This window comes from Sciurus vulgaris, assembly GCF_902686455.1.
Source record: "Sciurus vulgaris genome assembly, chromosome: 11".
Classification (NCBI taxonomy): domain Eukaryota; kingdom Metazoa; phylum Chordata; class Mammalia; order Rodentia; family Sciuridae; genus Sciurus; species Sciurus vulgaris.
The window spans coordinates 52343287-52365860 of NC_136472.1; the positions used below are offsets into that span (position 1 = coordinate 52343287).

Sequence of the window (22574 nt, forward strand, 5' to 3'; positions counted from 1 at the left end):
CTAAGTTGCTGAGGCTGGCTTTGAAGTCCTCCTGCTTCAGTCTCCCAAAGCTGCTGGGATTACAGGCATCCACCACTGTGCCCAGCTCAATATATATTATTACTACCTATGTAAAATAAAAATTTTCCTTTTGATGTCACCATATGGGTCAAGCTCAGAAACCGTTAGGATTCCATAGTAAAGTACCAAAGACTAACCTCCTCTGAAGCCTTTATAAGCTCCCTCTGTAACCCCAGGTCCCTGTGTCCCATGCCTTCACACCACAGAAGGGTAAAGCCACTCGGGTCTCTGCCTCACAGTACCCCGCCTCTGCCTCTTAACCATCTACTATGTAACTCCCCTACCCAGGCTGTGAGAGCCTGGTGGACATGTACAGTTTATTTTTCACATTTGTATCCTTAGAGCTCAATAATTGCTTGTGAAATTGAATCCCCACATCACATTAGAATGATTGCTGAAACCTCCATGAAGAGAAAAGGCATTCAAAACTGTCTAAAAAGGACAACAGAATCAAAGTATCTATGCCTCCCAAATTTTAGAATTCCTGAGCTTAAATGTGGATTACCATTATCTCAAGTTGGATTTATTTTTTTCTAAAGTATTTCTACCTTAAGAGAGATGCGCAAACTCAGACAGCAAGCGAGCAGCAGGAAATTGCTCACAAATCTCATTGCTGTGAGATAGCCAGGTTAGCACAGATTCAGCCTGATCTACATTTTCTTTAGCAACTGTGAAAAGTATTAGATGTTTGCATTTGTGACCTAACTGGGGGACTGCCAATCTTCAGAGATTCATCTGAATGTTCTCAAGTCTGCCTAACATAAAAACACTGGGATAAGAATTTTAGAAGTCTTACTCCCCAAAGAGGTGCCATACAAAGTACATAAAAGATGCCCCAAGGACGGGGGGCACAGCTCAGCGGTACAGCACTTGTCCAGCATTCACAAGACCCTGGGTTCCATCCCCAGCACTGCAAAATAATGAAAAGAAGAAGAGCAAGATGGCCAATGAATGGAAGGACTCGTGGACGTTTGTTCTTTAGTTCCCCAGAAAATGACATTAGCCAGAATATACTGCCAGCATATAAATTCCATAAGAACAGAGATTTTTTTGTATCTGCTTTGTTTCCTACTGCAACCCCAGAACTCAGGACAGTGCCTGGAATAATAGCCACTCAAATATTTGTTGAGTGGAGTTAAGGAATAAATATCCTGGAGATTTCAATGAGTCAAGGTTTTACTGCTTATCTGGAGGCAGTGTTGTTTCACTTGTAAATATAGATGTAGATAATGAACACAGAAAAAATGCATCGCCTTGACAAATGGCACTCCTTTGTACATGGAAAATGATGGCAGGCATGAACTCTGACCTGGGAGTTTGGTACTTAGCATTACAGAGAATAAATATGTGGGTTCTTGACAATCAACACTCAAGGTGTCTTCCAACTGGATACTCATGATGGCCAAAGTCATAAGTCATTGGATTCTGATCAATACCCAGTTCAGCATTAGGTCATTAGTGCTCATTAAAGTGAAGGATGGATAACTGTGATCCTAATAAGTCATTTGGGAAAATTTAAAGATTCTTGATAGACCATTTGGATAACTGAAGCCGAAGAGCTTGGTCCAGTTACTCCTCTAATTCCTTTTTCATGGCCTGTCACCCAGACCCAGTCAGGTGCTCCGTGAATTCAAATATCACAGCTCCTCTAAGCTAATGTTGCCAATTCCCAATAGTCAAAATCAACCAATGAGGTGGAGCCAATTTATGACCATGCCAAAGAGTACACTGGAAGGCAGAAATCAAATGGCTAATCCAATCTCAAACTAAATGCTTCATAAAAATGCAAAATAAATACTTGGGCCTCTTAGTTTCCAATCTCACATAATTTAAATACTTCTCCTTCACTTAAATTCCCAAGAATTCCTACGGTTGTCATAAATACTCAGAGTGCTAACAGCAGCTCTGATCTCTTGGTAAGAAGGAAGAGCTGAATCTTGAGCTGAATTTTTAATCTCAAGGTAGAGGATCTTTGGCTGGAATCCAAAAGCAGATAAACAAAGAAGCAAAGATATTTGTCCCCAGAGTCATCAACTGTAATTAAAACTGGCACTTCTCAGAGCCACAGGTAATTTTTCTATCCCAGCAGGTTGAAGCATTCTTAGCCCCACTGATGCAGTCACTTCTCTGCACATGAGGTGACAAGGTAGGGACTGGAAAGCACTGATGTACTCCTTAAGGGCAGTGACTTTAAGCTCATGGCTTTCTGAAAGACCTCCAAAGGATGCAGAGCATTTTAACAGCCTGCACATCTATGTCCTTACCACCCCTGGCTGTTGGCAGCCCAGCCAATGGGAGACTGCCCAGAAGGGCAGATGACTTATCCAGGGTAACACAGTGATAGTGGGTTTTTAACAAAAAAAGGTACTGTCCCACATACTGTCTGAATTTCTGGGTTGTGCAGAAGCAACCCCGATGTGGGTGGAAAAGGAGCACTTATTAGCTCTTCCCACTTCTAAAGTTAAGTGTCCCCTCCCGCTCTACTCACTTTCTCTTAGTTCATTCGTTTTCTTTCCTCTCTCTCTTTTCCTCTCTCTTCCCCTCTCTTCTTCCCTGGTGCCAACTCTGAGTGACAGCAATGAGAGCAGAAAGAGGGCAGTGTCTCTCTCTCTCCCTCTCAATTTACACTGCTGACCCTGGTCTTGGGAACCTTCCTTTAACTCACAGGGATGACATGATGATGGACTGGCAGAAAGCCGCGGGCCCTCGGGCAGATCATGACTCCAGAAGATAATCACACTAACAAGAGGCTGAACACAGAGACCCAGCCTTCAGCCCGCAAAGGAAGGGTGATCACAGGCAGCAGCCAAAGGTCCATTTCCTACCAAATGGCAGCAGACAGCCAGGGAAAAGTGTGGCCCTAACCCCACTCTCTAGGAAAACTGGCTGGAAAGCCAGCTGAATGGTGACTTGTAGAGAAAAGCAATTAAGACTCACTTTGAAGTCACGTATCTGATGCTACTTCCCAGTCTGGAAACATCCTGGCTCTCAGGCTAGAGGTCAGACTTGGCTGCCCTGTACCTGGTGACCCCAACTGACTTTGCCTCACTGACCTCTGCCTCTTACCTCTAGCCTGTCTGCACTCTCTCTCTTCCACCAGGGATGCCTTTCCTGCCTGCTTTTCCTACCTGACTCCCGCTTAAGTTTGAGGTTAATTCCTTGGCAAAACTCTTCCCGATCCCCACCCTCCCCGCTCCATCTATCCAGAAGGGTCAGGTTTCAGCACCTCTTGCCTTTCACATTATACACTACACTCCTGCCAGAGAGAGAAAGAGTTTGTCGCTTAAAAGAAACCACTTGCAACCTATGAGTTTTGCTGGTCTTCAGTTAGAAGAAAAAAGTTTTCAACTTTTTATTCGAAAAAATTTCAAAATGACTTAGAGAAAAGTTAAATGAATGATACAGAGAATCCCTACTTACCTTGGTCCATTCCCCTCTCCTTCTCTCCCTCTTTCTCTGTGTAGGTACACAAGTTATGTGATTTTTGTTTGTTTGTTTGTTTCTGAATCATTTTAGAGTAAGCTACATAGATCATGTCCTTGGCCCCTTTATAGTTCAGTATGTATTTCCAAAGAACAAGCATATTCTCTTCCATGGTACAATTGCAAAATTCAGAAAATTTAACACTGAGGCAATGCCAATATTCCAATTTTGTCAACTAACTCAAAAATGTCCTTTAGAGCTTTTTATTCCCCAAATAGGATGCAATCCAGGATCACACAGTTAGGCCTCTTTCATCTCCTTTATTCTGAAATAGCTTCCCAGACTTTGTCCTTTATGACACTAGTGCTTTTGAACAATATAGACCAGTTTTATTGTTGCTGCTGTTTTAATAGAATGTTCCACAATCCCAGCTTGTCTGAGATACCTCATGATGAAACTCAGTTCTCCATTCCTGACTGGAGTACAACATAAACAATGTGTTCTCTGGGTCTGAGGTCAGGAGGAACCTGACCCATCCATCCCAACCAGTGATGGAATTTGGATCACCTGGATATGGCCTGGATAGTCCCCTTAATGGTTACTAGACCTCCCCTTGCAACTCAAGCAATTCCTGAAGAGAGATTCTTAGACCACGCAAACATCTTGCCCCATTAAACTTTCCCCTCTAGATTTCAGCCTCCCTGGATGACTTTTGCCATAACAAATCTTCACCATGATGAGTGAGCTCCCTCCATATTTCACATCAGTCAGCATTCTGCACAGTCTAACCCTCTCTTCTCCTCCAATGGCGTACTTATTTTTTAATTTACCCATTTGTTATTAGTACAGATTTGTGGGTTCGTATTTTATTCAGTGATTTTTTTCTTTCCATATTTCATGGGTGTATTATAGTTGTACATAATGATGGAAGATACATTGTTACATATCTATACCTGTGCACAAATAGCAATATAATGTAGGGCTGGGGCTGGGGCTCAGTGGTAGAGCGCTTACCTAGAACACTCAAGGCACTGGGTTCAAGTCCCAGCACCACATTAAAAAAAAAAAAACCTAAATAAACAATATAATGTGGCCAATATCACCTCCCAGCACTTCCCTCCTCCCTCCCCTCATCCCAGTCCCACCCCTGTCCTTTTCCTGTACTGAGCTCTCCCTTTGATATTCCTTTTATTCAGTAATTTTTAATTCTCTACTGTCCTCAATTTATTTTGATATCCCTAGATTAGATTGTTCTTTGTAGCCCTGGAAAGCAGAACTCAGATACTACTAAGGGGTGCAGATTTTGACTTAATGAAAGAAGAGCTGCTATGGTCTGAATATCTGCATGTCCCAATCACATATTAAACCCAATTCCCAGAGTGATGGCATTTAGAGGCACAGCCCTTGGGAGGAAATTTGGCCATGAGGATGAAGTCCTCATGAATGGAATTAGGGCCCTTATAAAAGATTCTGGAGATTCCTTATCCGCTTCCACCATGAAAGGACACAGTGAGAAGATAGACATATATAAACAGGAAACACACCCTCAGACTCAAAATCAGCTGGTACCTCAATCCTGGACTATCCAGTCTTCCAAACTGTAATAAATTTCAGTTGGTTATAAGCCACTTGGTCTATGGCATTTTGTTAAAGTAGTCCAAAAGGACTAGAACAGGAGCTTTTGAAGGATTCTATCCATCCATCATTACAAGGAGCTCCCTGGAGGGATAGTAAGCTGCCCATCACAGGAAGTAACTGAAGAGGCTGGTGACTGGTTTTCATAGAAGTGATTCGTGTACCAGGTTGGGGTTTTCAAAGGTCCCTTCCAAACTTGACAAATGAGAACCCTGGAAAGGAGTGATGTACAATTTAGAGGAATACTAAACAGTAACAAGGAGAAATAGCCAGGCCACCTGCTGGAAATGATCCAACCCAGGCTCATATAAATACAATTCTTAGGCCTAATCCTCTCAACTTTTCCAGAACATCACTTTACCTCAACACACTAAATGTTGGGGACCCAGAAAGAAAGGCAACTCAGATCCTGGCCTAGAGAGGACCCTGGCCCAAGATCACAGGCAGTGTGATAATGGTGGGGTCTCTCCACCTTTGCCTGGAACATAAGTAGGAGCTCACCGGTCAAACAACAAACACAACTACCAGAATTCTGCACAGTGTAAGAAGGAGTCGGTGGGGCTCCAATCCTTGGAAATTTGAATGTAGACAGAGAGAAATACGTGTATTTCTATACATGTGTGTATATTAAATACATGCACACATACAAATTATCTTTTCCCATTTTCCTTTAATGGGCAGATGTGAGGGGAAAGCAGTGACTTCAAAATGAAAAATCATGAATGGTCAATAGCTTAGCCTCCTGATCAGAAAATACTGCTTCCCCCATCCCACCCCACCCAAACAGGGCTCTGTGTTCACAAGATACTATGTGATTAAAATGATCTGGCCTGGCTGACAGACAGCCTGGGAAAGATTTGCTGCCCTCTTGGCTCCCCATCTTCTAGGTCTCTGTGTGCCACACTCGCCGAGGGTACGCAGCATGACACAGTCAGGGAAAGTCAGGTGCTGACCTCTGGCCTTTCTTGGTCAGAGTGATCATCTCCTGGAGGTCTGAGGTAAAGGAATTTGGTGGCCTGAAGTACAGCCTGAGCTGCTGATTAAGGATAAATATACCTAATTTAAAAATCTGAAATACACTCCAAATAAGAAATTTTTTAGCACCAACTTGACACCAGAAGTGGAATTTCCACATCATGAAACATTCATCTCACAGCCAAAGTTATCTAAAATATTATAAAAAGTTACCTTCAGGTTATGTGTATAAGGCATATATTAAACAGAGGAATTTCTTGTTTAGACCCTAGCATCCCCAAGATACTGCATTATGTATATGCAAATATTTCAAAATCCAAAAGATTCTAAAATTAAAAATACTTCCGGTTCCAAGTATTTTAGGCTACCAACTCACACTAACCTGAGCCTCTACAACCACAGATCAGTAGTTCAGACTCAAAGGAGCCACCTAGGGAGTTTCATCCCCTTTGAATAGATTTCAGGAAAGAATCCTCTGAAGCAATGACAAAAATGTGGTATTTTACACCTTCATGACACTGTTTAGTAAATTCACAGCATACATACTACCGTTTGCCTCTTCTGAGCCCATGGAAGACATGATATACTTGGACACTCATGTTGAGACCTCAGCATCCTTCTGTACATATCTTTCTAGGCAGTTGCTTCCAAATGCTGTCCAGGAGCACGTCATAATTTCCGAACATCTTATATTTGATGCCAAATTTGAATTTCATGAGCTGGTCATAAGATCAGAGAAAACAAGTGTGACTGTCCCCACTTCACACTTGATAGGGAAACAGAGATGAAGTGGCTCTCCTGAGGTCCCACATTTGGGAGGGATGGAGCTGGGATGAGGGCAAGGCCTCTCGGTAAGATCCTTTCTCTCCTGCTGCCTGTGTTGAAACCTGGGAAGATTCCCAGTGGAAACAACTCAGTGCAACACAGAGACTATCAAGTAGGCCAGGTGCCTAGTGTCAGCCTGCTGAGACAGAGTCCAGATCCCAGCTCAGATGCAAATCACACCTTCCATGAAGACCCTGATAAAAAAAAAAAAAACAGCACCCTTTCTTCCAAGGTTCTGAACCCTGCGTATTCACCTCTTTGTTCTCAGAAAGAAGCACACAGTAGATGCTCAATAAATAGTTACTAAACTAAGGGAGACAGCCCTGCTCTAGGGTCAGCATCTCTGAATTGAGATGTAGTATAAAGCTGCAAAGCAACAAACAGAAGCTTTAAAAGAAGCACACCACCCCAGTTAACACTCCCACACAGACCCCTGAGATATTGGGATACTCAGCCTTGCTGGGCCTCAATTTCTGCACCTGTGAAATGGGAAGAACACCACCTACTGCACAGGAATGTTGAGGGAGGAGAGACTTTTCAAAGAAGTTGATACGAACGACAATGGAAAGTAGGAGGAATAGGAGAAACTGCAAGAACAGTATGGCAGACAGACTTTAGGTGGCTTCCCATGATGCCCACACTCTGGTGTCCTTGCTCTGGTACAATTCCATCCCCCCAAGTGTGGGCAGCACCTTGGACTTGCTGGTCTCACAATCATGTAGCATGCTATATACGTTCATTCTGCTAGCGGGCTTGCTCCAGAAATGTGGCTCCTCTGCTGGCACTGAAGAAGGGAGTGGCCCATGTGGCAAGGAGCTGAGCATTTTCTAGGAGCCAGTAGTCAACCAGGACCCACAGTCCTGGAACTGCAAGAAATGGGTTTTGCCTTACCCAAGCGAGCAAGAATGAACCCTCCATGATCAGAGACCCAGATGAGAATATAGTCCCAGGACACCCTGACTACAGTGTGCAGAGACCCTCTGAGCCCCGTCTGGACTCTGGATGCATCTATGCCAAGAGAGAATAAAGGTGGTTTTAAGTTCTACGTTTGTGACAATGTGTTACACAGCAACAGAAAACTAATACAAGGAAAGAAAAAGGAGAGACGAGGAAAGAGCACCAATGGCAACTAGGTTCAGGAAATCAACCTTGAGACAGCAGGGAAACTTCTTTGTCTCTGAGCAGCATTGAGTGTCCCCACCTTCAGCCCGGGCAAGCTGCCTGTGTTTCCAGGTTTGCTCTCCAAGGACCTGAGCACAGCCACCCTGTGGAAGGCTCCTGCTCACACTTGAAGGATAAGCAGCTTTTCCACAGTGATACAAGCTAGTGGGGCCAGGGCTTCTGTCCTTTCCCTGTGACTTCTCCCTTGGCATCAGTTGGCTGCCAAGGCTGCCAGCGACAACAATCAGCCTAATGCTGCCTAATTGACCTCCCGCCTCCTCAGTCTGCTCTGAGATCTCAGGCAGGACCACGGGGGGGCCTGAGATTCAAGGCAAAGCTGTCTCCAACATCTACCGTCTGCCTGCCCAGGAACGACCCAGCTCATGGCTGAGGCATTAAAAACTCCCGTTCTCAAGTTCCTTTCCCATAGTGTTAAAATAGAACCAACCAATCCTCTCCGGAGTTTTAGCCTCTGATTTCTCAGACCCAATTACAGCTGGCAGGATTAAACTAGCCCCAGGTCAGATTTTGTTTTGTTTTTAATATTTCCAGTCATCCACACAAAAGGTACCATAAATGAGAGTCAGAAATGTAGCAGGAGCAGGCAGGGAGAGAACACTCCGTCTGGCCCACACCTCTGGCCCTGGGCAATTTTTCCTCTAAGAGGATCAAGGGGAGTTAGCTGTGTGTGATCCTAACAGGAACAGCAAGCTGGTCCCCACGCGACCAGAGTCAATGGGTGGAATCAAATAAATCATAATACCAGGGACAGAAAGCCTCCTTTGAGACTTCAGGGTCCCATTCTCCTCAACCCATGCAACCCCTCCTGGACTGGCTCTGCAGTAACTCACAGAACTCCAAGGATGAACAAATGTGCTCTTACCCACGACCTGGATGACCTGGGCCAGGAGGACGCCATCGGTCACATCTTGCTGGAGATCCTTGATGAGACGTTTGTGGCCGGATTTGGCCAGATAGTGATTGGCCCAGTCCGTGTAGATCTGCAAAAAAGCAAATAGGCAACTTCAGGAATCCAGTCGGAGCACATCTCGGGGTCTGAGGCAGCAGCTGGGCCAGTGCTTGCTTGGGTGCAGCAGCCACCAGCCCGCCGGCAGCTCTCTGGGCCAGCCTGCACCATTAAAATTCAGTGCATTGTGCGGAGCAGGCATTCAGCTCACTATGGCCGGGCTGTCGCCTATTGAGGGATTCTGCCGTCAAGGCTCAGGGAAAAGCTAAAGAAAGCTTCAAAACATGCAGAGGCCTGAAAGGGACAGGGGACAAGGAACTAAACAGTCTGCTCCAGACGGCTTTGAGAGGCTGTGGCTCTAAATACAAGCAAAGTCGCCCCCACCCCCTTCTCATCTTTTTCTCTTCATGAAGGAAACGTATGGGGAGGTTACCACCCAACGGGCATCTTTTAACAGGCCCTTTCAGGGTAACGAGATCTATTGAGTCAGCCCAGTTCTCAGGAGCCTGGGTCCCTTGTAAAGAAGCCAAGTACGAAAACATAGACCCTTCAATGACTCTGTATGAGTGGAGTTATTTGTGGCCTCACCATAATCTCAAATTTAATCAGTTTAATTTAAAAGCCAGGCATCATTACCACTGTTGGGATTCTGTGAACAAAACCCCAGCAAATTCCAACATCTTTAAACACAACATCAGTGTGCGCAGCACCCTGGAAGGCAAAAGCTGGGTCACCCCTGGAGCAGGGAGAGCAGACCCCATAGGGGATGCATCAGACCTGCTCTTCTTGGTCACAGAATCACCAGAGCAAAAGAATATTTTCTTTGCACAGTCCAACAAACACGAGAAAAATCTCACCTGAAAACTTTCTCCCCAGCTGTCAAAGCACACAACAAAACATCACCCCATGATTTTGAGTGCTAAGTTCCACATATGGATTTGAGAGATCATAAGGGGAGGTGGGAGTATGCCTGTGGGCACAGAGACTCTTGTACAGCCACACCTGTCCCAGTGACATGAACAAATGACCTCTCAGACAACTGTCTCCCCCTCAAGTAGTTATAAGCATACTAATCCATATGATGTCTCATCCAAAATGATGAGCTATTGCTTCTCCCTCCACCAGCAGGCGTGCTACAGTTATCCACAGAGTATCACAGAGAAGCAGACACTTCACCCTTGCCCTCCTCCTTCCCTGTGTCCTTTCTTGCAAGGGTCTAACACGATGGGGTGCTGCCCCCAAGGCTCCTGGAATGGGGTTAGGAGCCAGGTTCTTCTAGGGAGGCAGCACCTCTGACTATTCCACCTGTATCCCAGGTCATAGTAGGTGACAGAGCCAGGAGCTGAGCCCTCTGTGTGAGCTTACACAATCCAGCCAGCTTCTCTCCACAAGTACACAGAGACACAAGCATACACACACACACATACACTCAGTGTGCACCCATGGACAGGTCATGCAGGTGCCAGGTACAGAGAGAGCTTTTAAAGGCTAGAGTGGCTGGAAATGGTTCAGTCAAAGTGACCATCTCTACTCCAAAACAAGAACTCTTCTCTCAACTCTAATCTAGTTAAGCACCCCTAGTTAAGCCAAATCCATCTTCACTGAGCTCAGTGCTAACCTAATTGCCTGCTCAAACAATCCTCAAAGGCTCCCCACTTCCTCCTGAATTAAAGGCAAGCTTGTCATACTGTGATTCAAGGCAAGGCCTCCATCCACTCCTCCAGAATGCACCCACCCCTTGCAGGGGAGGCAGCGGGTGTGGGAGATAAGAACATTTGGAATACGACCAAGTTTAGTTGGTCCTCACCTATGGGCAAGTTAGTTTGTAATGATCTTTCTGTTCCTCACTCTTATCCTCCATAAATTGGGGATTACATCAAATTTATTACTAGGTCAGGGCTGGCAAACTGTGACCTGGGCTAATGCCAGCTGACCACCTGTTTGTGTAAACAAAATTCCATGTGACACAGCCATATCCACTGTGGTTTCCGGCTGCATGCATGCTACCAGAGCAAGGTGGAGCAGCTGTGAGAGAAAGAGAGTCAGCCCACAGAACCTCAAATACTTATTATACAGCTCTCCCCAGAAAAAGTTTGCCTATCTGTGTTTTAAGGACAAAATGAGGTAATTTGACTACACGTTTCCAAATGCTCAACAGTAGTAATTATCCCTAGGAAGAGGGGTCAACCTCAACTTTTCCTGTCTGTGAACCACTGTTAACTCTCCCAACCTGAATGTCCCATCTGGGGCTGCCCTCCAGATTCTACTCCAATGCCTATCCCTCTATGAAGACATCCTTAGTTTCTAGAATGAATCCTCAGCTACATATGATGAGGAGCTTGCAGAGAACTTAGATTCTGGCACCACTTCTTGCTCCCACCATCAGACGTGGGCAGCAACCCTGCCTCACCCATCTCTGCATGCCTGGCAGTGCCTCCCAGGGAAGCTGGCACGTGGCAGAGGGTGGCAAGTGGCTGCTAGGATGAGCCAAACAGAGAAGAAAAGGGTAAATCTTGGGAAATTGATTACATCAGATACTTAAATAATGTGAGCTCTCAGTGAATCCTTAATCCAGAAACTCTTTATTGATTGGAAAGGAGGGAAAATAAACTATATAGCTCAAGCTCATTAATCAGGACCCATCTAACAAGGGTGATTGATTATGGAGTTTCCCCTGCCTTCCCCCACCGCAGCGCTGGACTTTATGAAGAGTTGAACCAGAAGAAAACACCAAGTTCTGTTTGTATTCATGAGCCATGGACAGGGAACTTTTAGGCCCCATCTCCTTCATTCACTCTTTTGGTAGCTCATGCAAGGAAAAACATTCCTCCAAAGGGCTCCCTTAATTCAAATACACATTGCTCCATTTTGGCAACAAAAATGGAGCAATGTGTGTTTCAAAGTTTTTTTAGTGAGGGTTAACACGGGCAGGACCTCTTGTCTAAGTCTCAGGTATCCAGAAGGAATAGCTCCAAAGTCTCTTATTCTGGGCTGGGGTGTGGCTCAGTGGTAGAGCGTTCCCCTAGCACGGGTGAAGTCCTGGGTTCGATCCTCAGCACCACATAAAGATAAAATAAAGGTATTGTATCCACCTACCAATAAAATGAAATATTTTTTTTAAAAGTCTCTCATTTTCCCAAGTTATACAGACCAGTGGGATGCTATTGCTTTGCAGGAACCCATTGCTTCTTGGACCTGGTTTGATCCCAGGAAGGGACCTGTGAACTTTCAAGAACAAAGAGCCACAGAGCAGGAAAGAATAAAACCACCATTCCTACTCCCAACCTCAAATCACCAAACCACTCCCAAGAGAATGGCTCCAGAATCTAGTGCCCAAGGAGGAATGTCCTGCAAGGCAGCTGCTTTCGGGGTCCACACCTGCAGCTCACTAACTCTCTTCTCCCCGGACCCTTCTACCCAAAGGAGACTCTAAGCTGTGTGTGAGTGAGAGAGAGAGAGAGAGAGAAAGAGAGAGAGAGAGAGAGAGAGAGAGAGAGAGAGAGAGAGAGAGAGAGCGCTGCTGTCAAAGGCTTGAAGAGTAACTGGGGGAGGAAGGCAAAGACAGCAGAACAGTGGATTCATTTGAGTTCACTTTGTTCTCCCTGACAAGATGTCAAGCAAAGCCCCATTTGTTTGCTTATCACTCTGTATCATTCTCTATCAAATGGGCTGTGATCCAAAAGGGAAAACATGACAGATTAGACATAGGAAAGAACTTGATCGCTAGTTATAACTAAAATGGATAATAACAGCACTGTGTTAAAACAACATTAGCAAATAACGTTGCTAGATGTATACTACAATTAGCCCTTGAATGGAGGAGGGTAGTACTCTTAAGTCTGGGACCCAAAATATTCCACAAAATAACTGCACCAGAAGTGCAAGAATGGAGTCAGAGCAATCACACTAGAAACCCAGACTGGCATCCGGCCAACCTAATGGACCCAGAAGGCAGGTGGCATGGGGACAGCAGTCCCGTGAGAAACAGAGTAAAAGGCATCTCAGAGAAGGAAATGCCAATGTGGAGACTGGAGAGTAAAGCGAATGGCACCTGAGGCCGTATCCAGGGTATTCCTTTGTCAAGGGAATGCTATTGCTTGGCCCTGGTTCAAGAGGCCTCACTCCAGATTTTGGTCACATCATCAAGATAACATTGTTTCCATAACTGAGCAGTATGCAGTTAAATGGCTTAGGTCTGATTACTCTGTAGTACAAAAATGGTTGCAACAATACCAGATAGAATGTTCTCCCTGTCCTTGGTGACCACATAAAATGTCACTTCTGACTCAACTGTTTATAATTCTAAGAAAACCAAAATGCACATTTGGGTAAGACTGGAGATACATTTATTCTGCATCCTTAGCATCTAGCAAGGCATGTGCTATTCACACTATGGGTGGCACCATGTATCTCCATCACATTTTAACTCCATGGGGTTAGTGGAGGACTGAAATTAGCTGGTGGCGCCTTCCTACTCACCCCTCCCATCAGAATCTAATATATCCTGTCAATAGTCCCTGACTTGGGATTGAAATCACTTGCCTTATACAAGGCAAATGGATGAAATGGTATCCCCAGCCCCATACAGGGATAAGTGGGACAGAAAGAAGCAAATGTTTGCTTAGGGCTGCATAGCACAATGGGGACTGGGCCTAAACACTGGCTCTGCTTCTCAGAAGAAGAATGATTCTGCCCAGTGTCCTCATAGCATCCCACATGCCCCACCTGGAGGGCAATGACCCCTCCTCATCCCCATCTTCTTCACCCAACGTATCCTTGGGGCATTTGTGACCTTTCAACACCTACAGTTATCACAAGGGCAAGTGCCTGCAGTATCAGGTGCTGGTATGGACCCCAGTGCTGTTTTTGCCTTACCAGCGTGGTGACCCTTGGTGGGTTGTCCCCTCTGAGCATCATGGTCCCTCAGATGTACAGCTGTCTTATTCACTAAATGAGATCGTGAACCTAAGCTGTTAACCCAGCATAAAGTATTAAACAAATAGCTGTTGCCAGGCACAGTGGTGCACACCTATAATCCCAGCTACCTGGGAGACTGAAGCAGGAGGATAGCCAAGTTCAAGGTTAGCCTGGGCAACTTAGTGAGACCTGTTTCAAAATAGTGAGGACTGGAGATGTAGCTCAGTGGTAGAGCATCTGCCTAGCATGTGTGAGGCCCTGGGTTCAATCCCTGTATCACAACAAAAAGCAAGTCATGTTCAATCAAGAACCTCAGGTGAACACACAGGCAGAGGACTTTGTGTACCCTCTGTGCTGCTTTCAGTAGGGAAGGCTTTTCTGCTCTCATGAGATGGCTAGAAAGTTGCGCTTCAGGAGCACTGATATGTGACTGGCTTGACACTCCCACCTGAGCACCTGGACGCTCCTGCCAGACCTTGCTCTTGAGGTACACTTTGTATTATGTAAACAGTTGTATGAACAACTGTTTAAATCCCTGTTTAGACCCAGCTGGGGGTGGGGTAAGGAGGAGCCACTGCTGGATTCCTCCCTCTTCATCTGCAGTAATCTTCTTGCCTACACAACTACCAAACATTCTTACACCCTGATACCCCCCCACACACATGCCTTTGTTACAAAGTGATAGGTACACAAACATACACAAAGCCAGTGGCTAGGGTGGCTTTGCTTATCAGCAGTCTGGATTTCCATCCTTCTCCACATGCTGGTGCCATCCTAACTCCCACTTTACCTCTGCACATCAGGGTGAATTGCTTAGAGCTTCATGCATGCCCTGGTGTACTGAGCAAAATACCCCAGCACCTAAGGTTCTTGTTTCTGTCTTACATAGGGTCATTATTACTTCATACCAAATGTCCTTCTATAGTCAGATGATTTAGGTTTCCAATATGTCTCAACCACTTCCTGGCAAAGTGATCCTGGGAAAGTTAAACTATCTGAGCCCGTTTCTTCTGATGTAAAATGGATCAATTACCAGTTCAGGTTACTGTGAGATTGAAAGGAGATCAACCAATGCCTGGCACCTACTAGGGGCTCAGTATCTTACCTATGACTTTAAATACCACAAATATGCTGTGATACCATGTTAGCATTTTTAAAACCATGAATTTCTTTAGTTCCCAACTTGCCCATGAGGAAGGTTATCATTTTTGCCACTTTACAGAAGAGGAAACTAAGGCACTAAGAGGTTTAAAGGGATTTTCTCAGTTTTGCACAGTGAGCAGACAGGGTTCGACAACAGTGGCTCTGGCTCCTAATGATTCAATGCTGCTACAGAGGGGCCACACAGAATTTACCAGCCAAGGAGGGTCAAGTGCCATGGCAGTGTGGGAAAAGCAGCAAGAGAAAGAAAGGCTTATTGCACAACAGTCATCCTAGTGTCTCCTGTCCCTGGGAACAGAACTGGCCGCTTGTCACTCAGGACTAACAGACCCAAGAGGGGACCTGACACTTTCCCATGTTGCCAAAGCACAAAGCAAACAATTTCACAACAGTGTTGGGATAGCAAAAATAAAAATGCCAATGGAACACAAGTTATCAGTGCATGGTTGTATTCAGGGAAATGCTCAGGGTAAAGTGCCCTGTTCTTCCAGTTTGCAGTGGGACCAGGCTGGCCTGGACCCCATGCAGCAGCAATGCCAGGGCATTGCCTGGGAATGGCCTCCTAGCCACACAATGGTGGCATTGTCTGTGGAGAACACAAATGAGTTGAATGAGCTGCAGGTGGGTGTGCAAGGCAACTACAGAGGTTTTGAAATAGTGTCTTCCAAAAAAACCAGGCTGGTGAATGTGCTGGGAGGGACTGATGATCTTAAGAGCGTAAGTGTCTGCTTCCTCTGCACCTCTGGCTAACCCACATTCACTGCCTAGGATCTTCCTCTCTTGTGCTCAGCTTCCCTGGGACAGAAAACGCCCTGCATCATACTTTACAGGATGTGAAGTACTTTCCCATTCATTTCCTCACCTGACCACTACCACCTATGCGCTGGGGGAACATGAGGCTGCAGGGCTCTATTGGGGGCCAGGTGCTCTCTGGCATCTCCTCTACCACCTCTCCACATGGCAGTAACACAGGAGCTGTTACATGCTTATCTGTTTTGCTTATTGCATTTTTTCAAACATCTAGAACACTGCCCAGCACATAGTAGGTACTCACTAATAGTCATTAAATAAGTGAGTGTTCACATTTTACATTCTCAAAAATAGAGACTCTAAAAGGTCATATATGTGCCAGGGTAACACAGCTAATAGAAAGTTGACCCAGGTCCCAACAGCAGGCAGGCAGAATGTTTCTCCAGGTCTCCCTAGGCCTTCCATGGAAAATCAAATAAGGTCAAGCATGGATGAAGACTGGAATTCTTACTGGTCAGTTCAGAATACAACTGGGTCCCTCTCCAACCTTAGGATCTAGATCTGAACAACTTTTCACACAGTATCTAGTGGCTTCGAGAAAAGCCCATGTCAGAGCTCCACACAGAATTCTTCAAGCCTTTTCTCTCCCCTCCTGCACTCACTGGTCACTAATCAGACCCACTCCTCCATGGCCGTGGGTGGGAACAGGCTCCCAACAGGTGGGGGGCACTGCTGAGCACACGGACAGCAGCACTAGTGGAGAAGCCTGGCAGGTGGCCACATGTGGAGGGTGCAGAGAACACATAAGGCAGGCTCCCCTGGGTCTGGTCACAAACTCACCTTTTAGTATTAGCTTCCACCTGTTCCTCCAAACCTTCACATGTCCCTCATCTGCAGACTGCAGGTAGAGATGCCCTGATTGCCCTGATTTTGACCTGGCAAAACAGACTGGTGAATGCTCAGATGGATGAACATATGGATGAGTGGGTAGAACATAACCCCTATTCAGTTAAATGCCCCCAACTTTAGCTTTCCATCATCCCCAGCCAAGACCTTAGTGTCCCGGGTGACCTCTGACAGGTGGTTTAACCTCTCTGAGTTCTGGTTTCCTCTTCACAGGAATTGTTGAGTGGATGGACAGATTTGATCTAAAGGACTCCACACCTGTTTGGGCAAAGAGGATGCCAAGACTCTGTGACCTTAGGCAAAAACCACTCTCCTAAGTCTCAGCTTCCACATGCGTGTAATGGGATGATTGTTATCTATGGTGAGAACCAAAGGTTTATAAAATGTGTAGCACAGTGCCTGGGACATAGGGGGTACCTTTAAATGTCTCCCTTCCTGGGTTGCCATCATCTCCATGCCCCCCCACCCAAGTCCACAAATTCCATCATGCCCATCATCAACTTCCTCCCACCACAGTTCCCTCAGCTGGCAGGTGTTCCAGTCTGCAAAACCTCCCTCCATCCCTCCGCTTGGCAAAATGTTCCCTTCCCCTAGAAACTGATCCTTACTGCCAGGCTTCTCTCCTTTCTCTTAAAATCCTAGCACACAATTAAAACAAGCCTGAGGATACTTCTCTGTATACACCTCCCCCAAACACCCGCTCCACATGGTAAAATCAAGGTTGAGGGTCAGTCCCTGAAAAGCCATTCCCAGCCTACTTGGCACACAGGGTTATTTGCTCCTTCCTTTTTGCCTCTAGCATGTGTCTTTACCATACCTATTGCAACTACTCACACAGTCCTTCATTAGGAGCTTCTCCACAGTAGAGAACAAGTTTCCTGTACCTTTGAAACACCAGCACACCTGACTCACAATGGGGGTTCCATAAAGAAGCACTTGGGGACTTGCTGATGGGTAAGTGGGTGGGTGGATGGAAGGAAGGAAAATGAATGGAAGAAGGGAAAATGGAAGGATGGAGAGAGGCAGACCTGGCAAAACAGACTGGTGAATGCTCAGATGGATGGACATACGGATGAGTGGGTGGAACAAAAGATAGATGAACGATTCAATGGGAATCAGTTGGATGAGCAGACAAATGCATGGATGGGGGAGATAAATGAATCTGTTCCCTTTTGCTATGTAGATCACACAGTCCATGAAATCAAGATGATACTTCATGTATCTTTTAGCAAAAGGCACAGAACTAGGGCTGGAAAGGAGCAGTTTGCTGACAGGCTGTTTTCAGCAGCATAGTTAAAATGCAGATGTTAAAATGCTACTTAAAAAGATTCAGGCCAGGCACAGGGACACATGCCTGTAATCCCAGCTGCTCCAGAGGCTGAAGAAGGAGGATCCCAAAGTCTGAGTCCAGCTTCAGCAACTTAGTGAGATCCTGTCTTAAAAAAAAAAAAAAAAAAAATCCCACAAACACACACACAGTAGTATGCCAGAGCAGGCATGTACTGGCTCAGCAGAGTTGACTGTAAAATGCTCAGGAAATTCGTGAGCTGGTTAACAAGCAATTATATTAAAATTAAATTATTTAAACTTCCAATTAAGTTATATTTTTAAAGGTGGTAAGAAATACTCAAAATTCTTCACTTTTATTACATCTTCCTGGGCCTGTGCTCTCTTATTTGCATCTGTTATATCTGTACTAAGGCACATCTATCAACTACTGCATATCTTCCCAGTTTCCAGTTCAGGGGTGGTCCTTTGGTAGACAGAAATCAGGCTTTCCTGGATTTCCCTTGGTAGGACGATTTACACCATGGAAATGGGCAAGTGCAACCTATCTAGCTTTTTTCCTTGGAGATTCAAGTGTTGAACATCACTGAGTCAGCTCCCTCCCCCTCCAGGGAGGAGCTTTGTTTTGTGCAGTAACTGGTATAAGCATGCAAATTTAGGACAGCGGACACTGAGCTAAAATGCTTTGCATGAGAAAAAGGGAATTCAGGGAGGCAGGTAAAAAGCGGACCAAACCAGCAAAACTGGGAGGCAGAGAGACTGTGTTGGTGGGAACTGGTGGAGGGGCATTCTCTGAAATTGTGTCAATCTAAACTCACCGTGGAAATCTTATGTAAATGAAACTTTCTCAGAAATGACAGGAGGTGCTAAGTTCCGCTTGCCAGTGGGTTAAAGAGAGGGTGAGCCAGAGCCATGGTTAAATTACTATCAGTTATGACAGTGATGGGGTTCATTCCCAGGTCCAAGTGGGTGGATGGTGAGTTTACAACATCTGAAAAGGGTACTTGTTGTTGGGCACTTGCTCCAGGAATGCTGTCTGCAAGGCTCTTCCAGCGGCCCCATCCCTGCTTCGCACAGGTCTCCCTACCTACTCCCCTACTCCCCACCTCCACACCTCCACTCCTTCACCTACCCACTCTGCTCCGGTGCTCCTTGCTCCCAGCTGCCAGCTCTGGCCCTGTCTCTGCCTGACCCGGGTGATCCTGACTCACCTGACCCACGTTCCATTCCATCAGGGCTGGGAGCTCCAAGGAGGCACGCAGCTCTGGCAGGGAATGGTGAGTCTCAGTTCCCAGCCAGCATTTACATTTCCAGCTGAGGCTTCCAGGCCTGATCTCCAGGAGGTTGAGGGAGGAAATGTAATCACTCTGGCAAGGCTGGGAGAGGGGTGTTTTTGTTTCGTTTCGTTTTGAATGGCAAAAGGGCTTTGTTAAGTTTTCTTCTTCTTCTTTTTTTTTTTTTTTTTTTAAGGGCCGCTCAGATCACTCAGGTGAATGACTAAGTAAGTGTACACAGCCAATTAAAATCCCCAACATCCAACGCAAACTGAGTGCATACACAGTGATTATTTACAGATGCATCTCACCCAAGAAACCTGAACAGCTGAGGGCAGTTTAAGGGCTTCCGAGGGAGCACAGGGGAAAGGTTTCTGGAAAGACTGCAAAGGCCAATTTGATGGGAGAAGCAGATCCAGAGAGGATCCCCGGACAGTGCCCTCTTTTGTAAAGAGCTGTGACTGAAGGTGCAGCCAGAGCCAGGTGATGGGGTTCTCCTCTATTTTCACCTAGAGAAAGAGGAGTTGGAAGCTTAGGACCCTGGAAAAAAATATTTTTATGTATAGATATATATGTATTTTATATAAGGGATGTGCCAATCAGAAATCAAGAACCATAAGGCACTAACCTTGAGTTGGTCAACTACAAAATATTTAAACCCCCAAAGAATCTGGTTAGGTGAGCAAATACTCTGTGTTGAAGTTATTCTATAAAACATAAACACCATAGACTTCCCTAAACTGTGTGTGAGTAACAAGAAGAAAATGACACTTCATGGTTACATGCAGAGTGTGAAGTCAGATCTGGGATCAAGTCCTGGCTTCAACCTTTTATTCTATCCAAATCCAGAAAGGTCACATACTCTCTGGGAGCTCCATGTCTCCACCTGAGCAATGGCGGAAATGACAACACCTGGTGTGCAAACTCAGGTTCAGGACTAAATGAGGACAAAATGTGAAGCGCCTAAGTGCCCAGCACAGCACTTGGTGATGGCTGAGGCCTATAAGGCTGGCACAGCGTGCCACATCCCGTAAGAGAGAGAGGCCCCAGACATGCCACATCCCGTAAGAGAGAGAGGCCCCAGACCTGGCAGAGACACTGTTGTGCCATTTGTGGGAAAGTTGTGGCAAAGGCTTTAAAAAACTCCAACTGTAGGCAGTTCCCAGCAGTGGCTGGCGCTGTCCTGCCCCTGGACCGCACTTCCCTCTCCTGCCCCATTTGGGAGTCTCATTCCTTTCTCAGCAACTCCACAGCCAAGAGACTTGGCCACAGTGAAAGTGACCGTTATGCCCCGGGCCCTTCTCCAGCCCAGATGTCAGAGCTCCCAAGCTTGGGGGCATCTTGGGTATTTTGTGTTTTTGTATTTTTGTAATAGGCTTTAACTAAGAAGACTTCCAGATACCAAGCTGGTACCCAGGAAAGAAGAGGTGTCTCCCCTCCTCAGGGGACAACCTGGCCCAGAGCACAACAAAACAATTTGCATGATACTATTTATTCTATAGTCCTGGAAGAAAGCCCCAATTGATTCATCTCAAGAAGAATAATAAAGTCCTAACAAAGACAAAAACGCCTCTGCCTCCCATCTGCAGGGCTCACAATTTATACAGTTCTTTCGCAAACACAATCCAGTTTGAGCCTCACCACCATCCTGGGAACAGGGCAGAGGCCCATGTCCTCCCCATTTCATAGGCGAGGCAAGGGCAGCTCAACTGGATAAAGACCAGCAATCAGTCCTACCGGCCAGTTATTCCAACACAGTTTCTTTATGTCACCCTTATATCACAAGGTAGTTACAAGGAGCAAGTCTAGCACAAAACTGAAGGGACTCTCCAGTTCCTTAGAGGAGTCTGAATTCTGTGTCTCTCCAGCCATGTTCAGTAGGGGATGGAAATCCCCAAGCAGACGTGCAAGATGTGTTCATCAAAGCTCAGAACTACATACCATAGCTGCCTCTTAGTGAAATGTCTATTTTTAACATCCTACCTCAAAAGAAATCCCCTCTACAAGGCAATGAACCTACACCCCAGGAGTTGGAAAAAAAAAAAAAAAAACCCATAGACATCCTCCATTAATCGTGCTCTGCCTGAGGAGTGTTAGAAATCTAAAGCAATGGTGACCCGTGTTCAATATCCTGCCAGTCTCACACCTTTAATGGGCCAACACTCTGAAAGGATGGAGGTGGCAAGAGTACGCAAACCAGAGGACTCGAGGGAGTGGCCCATGTGGAGAGTGGTCTCAAAAGTGTGTCAAAGCCGGGTGCTGTGACATATGCCTGTAATCCCAGCGACTCCAGAGGCTGAGGCAGGAGAATCATGAGTTCAAAGCCAACCTCAGCAAAAGTGAGGCGCTAAGCAACTCCGTGAGACCTTGTCTCTAAAGAAAATACAAAAATTAAGGCTGTGAATGTGGCTCAGTGGTTGAGTTCCCCTGAGTTCAATCCCTAGTACCAAAAAAAAAAAGTGTCAAAGGTATCTTCATGTGGGGATATTCCTCCCTGTCATTCATACCCACATCATTTGTATCTTTTCTCATAAAGGGTGACACAGAATGTCTGCTCTGTAAGCAATTGCTTTGGGGGTTTAAACACTTTACAGTCATCACTCTGAGATCAGTTATACAGTTATCACTCAGCAAGTGGGAGCAGCTTACCCTCCATAGAGCACAAGGCCCTGCCACACTGCCTTCTGATGCGAAGGCTGTCGTGAGGCTGAGCTACACATTTGTGTGGTAGTGGGGCTGGGGACAGGAGGGAACTACATCATTTTTGTAAGAAGACTAACCTAAGGAGTTTCTCTTAAAACTATGGCCACTCAAAACACAGGGAAGTGAACAACTTCATTATCCAAACAGTGTGCCATCCCACTGAGCATCGAGACTACCACTGGCCCTGAGTGACATGCACAATCTGAAAGCTAAGCAGGCTTACGGTAAGAAAAGTGCACCTTGCCTTTTTGCTCTGTAAATGAGAGCTCCCACACAGATTCTCCATAGCAAGCTGGAAGCCACGGAGGCAGCCACCTTCCAACCCGAAAGACGCCACCAGAGGAAGGAGAGGGCTATGGTGCCCTACCTTGGAGCATTCCAGAGTCTTACTGCATAGGAAATCTCTTCCAGTTGCCTTAAACAAATCCTTCCTGCAACTGAAGCCCTCTGGAATATCCCTGACATCTCCTCCAACCTCACAGCAGCCCATCTCTCTCCTGTTTGCACCTGCTAAGGTCCAATTAAGGAAA

The 22574-nt window shown here is 45.8% G+C and overlaps 1 protein-coding gene across 4 annotated transcripts in view; it reads right to left on the reverse strand.

Annotated features, from left to right (window-relative positions):
- Nucleotides 1–22574, reverse strand: part of NAV2 (neuron navigator 2) — a 693848-nt gene that overhangs the window by 249209 nt on the left and 422065 nt on the right. For all 4 annotated transcript variants that reach the window (XM_079101816.1, XM_079101814.1, XM_079101815.1 and 1 more), the window contains one exon: nucleotides 8963–9080. In XM_079101816.1, coding sequence (XP_078957942.1) covers nucleotides 8963–9080 — 118 coding nt within the window. The remainder of the gene's footprint in view (nucleotides 1–8962; nucleotides 9081–22574) is intronic.